This window comes from Mandrillus leucophaeus, unplaced genomic scaffold, assembly GCF_000951045.1.
Source record: "Mandrillus leucophaeus isolate KB7577 unplaced genomic scaffold, Mleu.le_1.0 Scaffold1139, whole genome shotgun sequence".
Classification (NCBI taxonomy): Eukaryota; Metazoa; Chordata; class Mammalia; order Primates; family Cercopithecidae; genus Mandrillus; species Mandrillus leucophaeus.
Genome location: NW_012099643.1, coordinates 154,563 through 163,402, shown reverse-complemented (window position 1 = coordinate 163,402; position 8,840 = coordinate 154,563). Strand labels below are relative to the sequence as shown.

The 8,840-nt window shown below is 39.1% G+C and overlaps 1 protein-coding gene across 1 annotated transcript in view; it reads left to right on the top strand.

The window, feature by feature from the left end:
- LOC105551020 (zinc finger protein 682-like) overlaps positions 1–7,438 on the top strand; it is a 37,133-nt gene extending 29,695 nt beyond the window's left edge. The window contains 2 exon segments of the mRNA XM_011996144.1: positions 5,755–6,732; positions 6,814–7,438. Coding sequence (XP_011851534.1) covers positions 5,755–6,732; positions 6,814–7,109 — 1,274 coding nt within the window. The 3' untranslated portion in view covers positions 7,110–7,438.
- The last annotated feature ends 1,402 nt before the right edge of the window (positions 7,439–8,840 follow it).

Below are 8,840 nucleotides of genomic sequence, written 5' to 3'. Positions count from 1 at the left end.
TGTTATCGTTTTCTAGTAAATTAATCTTTTTACTATTATTTAATGTCCTTCTTTGTCTCTTGTGAGAATTTTGACCAAAGTATATTTTATAACAGTGTTTGACCTAAAATGTATTTTGCCTTATATAATTTTGACCTAGTTTCTTCTGCTTTGGTTAACATTCTAATAGAATGACTTGTACCATCCTTCTTTTAGTCTATTTTCTTCTTCAGATTGAAAGTGAGTATTTTGTACAAAGAATGTAGTTGAATCTTGTTTTTATACTAGTTTTTGTCTTTTGATTGGGAAGTTTATTCCATGAATATTTAATTTTCTGATAGAGAAGGGTTACCATTGCCATTTTATTGATTGTTTTGATTTTCGTTGCTGTTTTGTCCTTCTTTTTCTCCCTTTTTGTCTCATTTTTTCACATTTCTTGGCTGCTTTTATGTCTTTTGAGAAATGACGATGTCCTTTGACCACTTTTTAATGAGATTATTTCTGTTTTTCTTGTAGATTTAAATTTCTTTTTTTTTTTTTTTTTTTTTGAGACGGAGTCTTGCTCTGTCACCCAGGCTGGAGTGCAGTGGCCGGATCTCAGCTCACTGCAAGCTCCTCCTCTCGGGTCCTCACGCCATTCTCCTGTCTCAGCCTCCCGAGTAGCTGGGACTACAGGCACCTGCCACCTTGCCCAGCTAGTTTTTTGTATTTTTTAGTAAGACGGGGTTTCACCGTGTTAGCCAGGATGGTCTCGATCTCCTGATGTCGTGATCCGCCCGTCTCAGCCTCCCAAAGTGCTGGGATTACAGGCTTGAGCCACCGTGCCCGGCCAGATTTAAATTTCTTATAGATTGTGAACATTAGTCCCTTGTCAGATTCATAGTCTACAAATACTTTCTCCCAGTAGGTTGTCTGTTAGTCTATTGATAGTTTGTCATTTTTGATTGTGCTTATTTGGATCTTTTTTTTTTTCTTTGTTAACTTAGCTAGTGATCTAGTGATCTTGTTTATCTTTTAGAAAAACTTATTTTATTGATTATTTGAATGGTTTTCTTGGTTTCAATATTTTTTTGTTCTGCTCTGATTTGAATTATTTCTTTTCTTCTTCTAGCTTTGGATTTACTTTGTTGTTTTTCTGATTTCTTTATGCAAGGTATCACGTTGTTAACTTGAGATCTTTCTATCTTCTTGATATAAAAGTTTAGCACTATAAACCCTCCTCACACTGCTTTTGCCACATTCCAAGGTTTTGTTACATTTTGTCACTTTTTTTTTTTGAGACGGAGTCTCACTCTGTCACCCAGGCTGGAGTGCAGTGGCGCTATTTCCCACTCACTGCAACCTCTGCCTCCTGGGTTCAAGTGATTCTCCTGCCTCACTCTCCCAGGTGGCTGGGATTACAGGCACCTGCTACCACGCCCAGCTAATTTCTTGTACTTTTAGTAGAGATGGGGTTTCACTATGTTGGCCAGGCTGGTCTTGAACCCCTGATCTCGTGATCTGCCCACCTCGGCCTCCCAAAGTGCTGGGAGTACAGGTGTGAGCCACCGCACCCAGCCTCGTCACCATTTTTATTTGTTTCAAATAAGTTTCTGATTTCTGCCTTAATTTCATTGTTTCCCCAAAAGTCATTCCGGAACAAGTTGTTTTGTTTTCTGTATTTGTGTAGTTTTGAGGGTTCCTCTTGCTATTGAGTTTTGAGTTTATTTCACTCTGTTTCAAGAAGATGATTTCAATTTTTCTGGATTTTTGAAATTTGTTTTGTGACTGAGCATGTGGTCAATCTTAAAGTATGTTCTGTGCACAGATGAGAATGTATGTATGTGTTCATTAGATGAATTATTCTGTAGATGTCTATGGGGTCCAGTTGGTCAAGTGCTGAGTTTAAGTCCAGAATTTCTTTGTTAGGTTTTTGCCCTGATGATCTGTAATGCTATCTGTAAGGTGTTGTCTTCCACTATGGCTGGCTAAGTCTTTTTTTTAGGTCCAGTAATAATTGCTTTATAAACCTGGGTGTGCCAATGTTGGGTGCATACATATTTAGGATAATTAAATATTATTGATTTATCTATTTATTTATTGAATCCTTTATTAGTATGTAATGTGTTTGTCTTTTTTACTATTGTTGGTTTAAAATCTGTTTTATTAATACAAGAATAGTGACCACTGCATTTTTTTGTTTGTTGGTTTTTTTCCCATTTGTGTGATAGATGTTACTTTTTCCCTTTACTTTGAGTTTATGGGTGTCATTATACGTGAGATGAGTTTTTTAAAGCCAGCAGAAGGTTAAGTCTTATTTTTTTAAATCTGATTTGCCACTTTGTGTCATTTTCGTTTTAATTTTTAGAATTTTTTAATTTTTTTTTTTGGAGACAGAGTCTCACTCTGTCACCTAGGGTGGAGTACAGGCATGATCTCAGCTTCCTGAAACCTCTGCCTCCCGGTTTCAAGTGATTCCCTTGCCTCAGCCTCCCGAGTAGCTGGGATTACAGGCACGTGCCACCACTACGGGCTAATTTTTGTATTTTTAGTAGGGACGCGGTTTCACCATGTTGGCCAGGCTGGTCTCAAACTCCTGACCTCAGGTGATTCACCTGTCCCAGCCTCCCAAAGTGCTGGGATTACAGGCACGAGCCACCATGGCTGGCCACCACTTCGTGTCTTTTAAGTGGAGCATTTAGACTGCTGTGTTCAAATTGATATCTTAGTTTTTGTTCGCTTCATGTGCTCTGTAGTCTTGATAGTGCAGTTGCTTTGTAGGGTCTGTGGGCTATGTACTTAGGTGTGTTTTTGTGGTAGTAGGTATCATTCTTCCATTTCCATGTTTAGAACACTCTTAAGCACCTTGTGATGCCAGTTGAGTGGTAGTTAATTCACTTAGTGATTGCTTGTGAATTCTTTGCTTATGAAACTTAGTTTGCTGGAACATAAAATTCCTGACTGGAATTTCTTTCTTTTTTTTAATCTTTTTGTTGTTGTTGTTGTTGTTGAAATGGAGTTTCACTCTGTGGCCCAGCCTGGAGTGCAGTGGTGCAATCTCAGCTCACTACAACCTCCACCTCTGGGGCTCAAGCAATTCTCATGCCTCAGCCTCCCCAGTAGCTGGGACTACGGGTGAGCGCTACCATACCCGGCTAATTTTTTGTATTTAATAGAGGCAGGCAGCTAACTTTTTGTGTTTAATAGAGGCCGGCTTTCACCATGTTCCCCAGAGTGGTCTCGAACTCCTGAGCTCAGGTTATCTACCCACCTTGGCCTCCCAAAGTGCTGGGATTACAAGCGTGAGCACTGCACCTGCCCTCTTCCTTTAAAAATGTTAAAAACAGACCCCCCAATATCTTCCAGATTGTAAGGTTTCTGTGAGGAAGTCCACTGTTTGATAGAATTCATTTTTTAGGTAATATGACCCTTTTCTCTAGTTGCCTTTTGTTTTTTTTATTTCATGTTGACCTTGGAAAGTCTGAATACTATGTGTATAGTATTCAGATACTATACTTATACTTAGGGATGGCTGTCTTGTATAGTATCTCAAAGGATTTCCTTGAATTTCTTGTATCTTTATGTCAACCTGTCTAGCAAGATGGGAAAATATTTCATAGATTATATCCTTAAGTATGTTTTCCAAGTTGGTTAGTTTTTTTTCCTTCTCTCTCAGGTATACTAATGAGTCATAAGTTTGACCCCTTTACATAATTCCGTATCTCTCAGAAGCTGTGTTTGTTTGTAGTGAATTCTTTTTTCTTTACTGTCTTCTGACTGGGTTGATATAAAGGAGCAGTCTCTGAGCTCTGAAATACTTTCGTCTGCTTCGTCTATTCTGTTTTTAAGGCTTTGCATTGTATTTTGAAAGTCCTGTAGTAAAATTTACAATTTTTAAAGTTGTGTTTGGTTCTTTCAAAGGAACTAATGAGATCCTTTTGAGGTTGTGAAACACTCTGGCGTTGTATATTGCCAGCGTTCTTTTGCTGTCTCGTCTGAGGGAGCTGGTGCTTCTTTTGCTTTTGAATTTTCTGTGATTTGGATGGGGCTTGAAAATGTTTTTTAATTCTTTTTTTTCCTTGAGGTTTTGGCTGTGGTGTATGTTGTGTGTAATCAGTTGGTGTCATTTAAGGTTGTTTTCAGAGGCAGAGGCTCTGTCTAGGTCCCTGGGTTGTAGATAAGTTCCTGCAGTGGATTTCATAGAGTGCTTCGTGTTGAAGCAATGGATTCTTGTTTGTGGTGGAATTCAGGCTTCAGTCCAAGTACATGGCGCTTAAGAGTGTTCTGGGGAGGTTAGATCGTGTGTGAGAAGTTATTTTCTCTCCAAATTTATTTTGGGGCCTTGGTGATATTCCCTTCAACTGCTGGCACTGCACCCGTTTCCTTTGCTTCAAGGAGGGCTTTGGTGGTCTGTGCTCCCCCCTCCCTTAGGGACAGTTCACACTTTTAGGTCACCAGGAGACCCGTATTTATATCAGGGGTCCTGCTGTTCTCCTTTGTTTGCAAAAGTAAGGGTGGGTTTTGGAATGTTTCTGTGAGTCGTTTGGTGATGCAGCGGCTGGAGGATGGAAAATTACCAGGCAGGGCAATTGCACCATGGGTTTGTAACCAGTGTTGCACCTGCAGCCCAGGATTTTTAGTGCAGCAGATGGCTGTGGGGCCCACCCAGTTTGTGGTCCCTCAACTCAGCAGGTCCGTCTCCAGTGTCTTCCCTGGGAGCAGGCTGAATTGGTGAGGCTTGTTCCAAGCCATCTGCATTGAAATGGCTGAGCTCTTCCAGATGTTCTAGGCTGCTAGGCTTCCTGGGATATAAACCATGGCTGGTCATCTGGCCACACCCTTCCCAGTTTATTCATGTGAATGAAGGGGAAGCCAGCTCCCATGCTGGCTCATGTTCCCATGTCACACTCTTCTCTGTGTGCTGACAGTGTGGGCTTCTACCCCACTTAAGCTCAGACCACATATATCAGCTGAATATTATTAGTCAGTGTGCGGAAGACCAGGGCAGCTGGCACTGGGCCCGTGGATTTGTCCTCTGGCCCTTTGGGGTCAAGCACCATCTGTGATGTAAGTGGATGCTGTGCTGTGGGCAGCCTTCTGCAGAAGCAGCCAGATTCATGGTGCGTGGATCAGATTCACCTCAGTCCCATGACAGCTACAATCCTGCTCCCTCTCAGCCTGGCAGACAGCAGGAGGTGGATCCCCTCAGTGCAAGATGCAGAGCCTCGGAGGATGGGCACCTATGGTCAGCTACAGCTGCACAGCACAGTGAAAACTTCAGATTTCCACAAGAGTTTAAGCTGTGCCTCTGCCTATTCTCCAGGTGGCTCCCCCTGCCAGTTCACAGACGTATAGGGATCATATGAGATCCTATAATCAGGAGCTCAGGCTAGATTTAGCTGGGAAATGCCTTTCAAGGAGAAGGAACCAAAGTGAGAATCTCAGAGGTCCATGGCTAGACTGTGTTGCCATGGGGTTTCTTCACATATCCCTTCCTTAAGTCTGGTCTGGATCTAGGAGCCAGTCCTGGTGCCCAGTGACTTTGAGCAAGCTTTGCATCTTCCTCTTCAGCCACAGTGTCTGCATTTCTTCTGAATTAAGCTTTCTCTCAAAAGATCTGTTTAGAGTGTGATGTTTTACTCAACATTTTGTTTTCTCTCCTTGGAGTGAGTGTTTCCCAGCTGCATCTAGTAAGTCATCCTGTCCTTTTCTTAATTTTCTATGTTAGCTTTGTAAAGTATGTGTATCTGACTCTGAAAATAACAAGTGGGATATTTTGTTAATTTTATATTTCAGCTGTGTCTTCTCATTGCACTGAAGACTTTTTGCCAGAACAGGGCATGAAAGATTCATTCCAAAAGGTGATACTGAGAAGATATGGAAGCTGTGGACTTGAGGATTTACACTTAAGGAAAGATGGGGAAAATGTGGGTGAGTGTAAGGATCAAAAAGAAATTTATAATGGACTTAACCAGTGTTTGTCAACTCTACCTAGCAAAATTTTCGCATATAATAAATGTGTGAAAGTCTTTAGTAAATCATCAAATCTAAACAGACAAAGCATAAGACATACTACAGAGAAACTTTTCAAATGTGTACAATGTGGCAAAGTCTTTAAATCTCACTCAGGCCTTTCTTATCATAAGATAATTCATACTGAAGAGAAACTCTACATATGTGAGGAATGTGGTAAAACCTTTAAATGGTTCTCATACCTTACTAAACATAAGAGGATTCACACTGGAGAGAAACCATACAAATGTGAAGAATGTGGCAAAGCTTTTAACTGGTGCTCGACCCTTACTAAACATAAGAGAATCCATACTGGTGAGAAACCCTACAAATGTGAAGAATGTGGAAAAGCCTTTCACTGGTGTTCGCCCTTTGTTAGACATAAGAAAATTCATACTGGAGAAAAACCCTATACATGTGAAGAATGTGGCAGAGCGTTTAACCGGCACTCACATCTCACCAAACATAAGACGATTCACACTGGAAAGAAACCCTACAAATGTAAAGAATGTGGGAAAGCATTTAACCACTGCTCCCTACTTACTATACATGAGAGAACCCACACGGGAGAGAAACCCTATAAATGTGAAGAATGTGGCAAAGCTTTTAACTCATCATCAATTCTTACTGAACATAAGGTAATTCATAGCGGAGAGAAACCCTACAAATGTGAAAAATGTGACAAAGTCTTTAAGAGGTTCTCATACCTTACTAAACACAAGAGAATTCACACTGGAGAGAAACCCTACAAATGTGAAGAATGTGGCAAAGCCTTCATCTGGTCCTCAAGACTTAGTGAACATAAGAGAATTCACACTGGAGAGAAACCCTACAAATGTGAAGAATGTGGCAAAGCTTTTAACTGGTCCTCAATCCTTACTGAACATAAGAGAATTCATACTGGAGAGAAACCCTACAACTGTGAAGAATGTGGCAAAGCCTTTAATCGGTGCTCACACCTTACTAGACATAAGAAAATTCATACTGCCATCAAACGCTATAAATGTGAAGAATGTGGCAAAGCTTTTAAACGATGCTCACATCTTAATGAACATAAGAGAGTTCAAAGAAGAGAGAAATCTTGCAAGTATAAAAAATGTGGGGAAGCTTTTACTCACTGCTCAAACCTTACTATGTAAGAATTTTTACTGTCGAGAAATCCTACAAATGTAAGGAATGTGGCAGAGTCCTTAAATCTTGCTCAAGCCATTGAAGTCACAAGATAATTCATACTGGAGAGAAACACTACAAATGTGAAGAATGTGGGAAAGTCTTCAACCATTGCTCACACTTTATTGCACATAAGAAAATTCATACTGAGAAAAATTCTGATTTTAAAGAATGTGGCAAAGTGTTTAATAACTGCTATGAGCTTACTCATGAGAGGTTTTATGCTAGATAAAAGCAATAAAAGTGTAATGATACATATTACATTTATCTGTGGAAAGATGTCACCAAATAAAAGCCTTCGAGTGCACAAGGTGTAATGATAGTGACACATTTGTACGTGGAAAGGCTTCAAAAATATAAGCCTTAGAGTAACATAAGAGTTTTTATCCTGAAGAAAAACATTACAAATATAAAGATTGGTGCAATACTTTTACTTATGTTACAGATTTTGTTGTACATGGGAGAATTTATGCTGAAGGGTAACCCTCTAACAGTTGCTCAAATTTTATTCAATTTTAGAGAATTTATATTGGAAAGAAACCCTACAACTGTAATGAATATGAAAAAAAGTTTTAAAAGTACACCTTAGAAAACGCTAGAGAGTTTATATGAAAGCATTTAACAGATGCAATAAATATAAAAAATTAATCAAAAATCAAGTCTGAATGAACATCAGAAGATTCACAGTAGAAACCACTAAGATGCTAACACTTTCAATGTTATTCTAAATCAGGGTATTGATTACAAAGAATAATTCAAAGTTAACATAATTTAGTTAGGCTAAACAGGAATAAGAGACTAATATTTTAGAACTTACAGTTGTATTCAAAGTACACTGTTTTTTGCATTGAAAGAGTTTTAGATTTTTACACAGGCAAATTTTGATGTAATTCAACTCTCAAATTACTTGATGCTGTGTCTTTATTCCTAGTGTCTGTGTAAAAGCATGTGGTCAATTTCTGCTGCTCGGAGCTTTGAGAGGTTCTATATTAGGATATCACTTATATGCTTTTCAACAGAAGATTGAGGACACTGAAATGTGAGGTGTGTGAAGAAAGTCTACACGGAGAAGCTTTTGTGGTTGACTTATAAAACTGTTGTAAGTGCTGCATGAGATAGACGTTCAGAGTAATAGTCTTGTGCATTATTCAAATTTTAGTAAATTGTTTTACCAATTGTACATTAATATAGTGGATTTTGTAATGCTTTTCTTAGACTGTGTGAACTTCATTTTTTTTAATAAAACAAAATTGTTTTAATGTGTTAAGACAGTTGTGCATTGAATTAGGTGTTATCCTGCCACCAACATTAGCCTATTTTACCTTACTCAAGTTTTCAGGTAACAGACAGTAACAACATACTGTTCAGTAATATGGTGGCATGGCGTCTCTAGTGATTCTTATCCTTAGTGACTTTAAACTTCAAATACGTTGGAGAATACTGTTTCCATAGGTTACATTTTTATTATTTTTCTTCTAACTATAGGGTCATTAAGATGGTTATTATGAAAATTACACAGGCATATAATCAAAAGCCATATATTTCTGAAGTAGGTAGAAGATGTTATCTTACATTTTTCTTTGAACATGCAACCTCTATGGCCTTCCCAACACACATAGACTCTAAGTTTTCACTTACATGAAAGTTTAGGGGGCCGGGCGCGGTGGCTCAAGCCTGTAATCCCAGCACTTTGGGAGGCC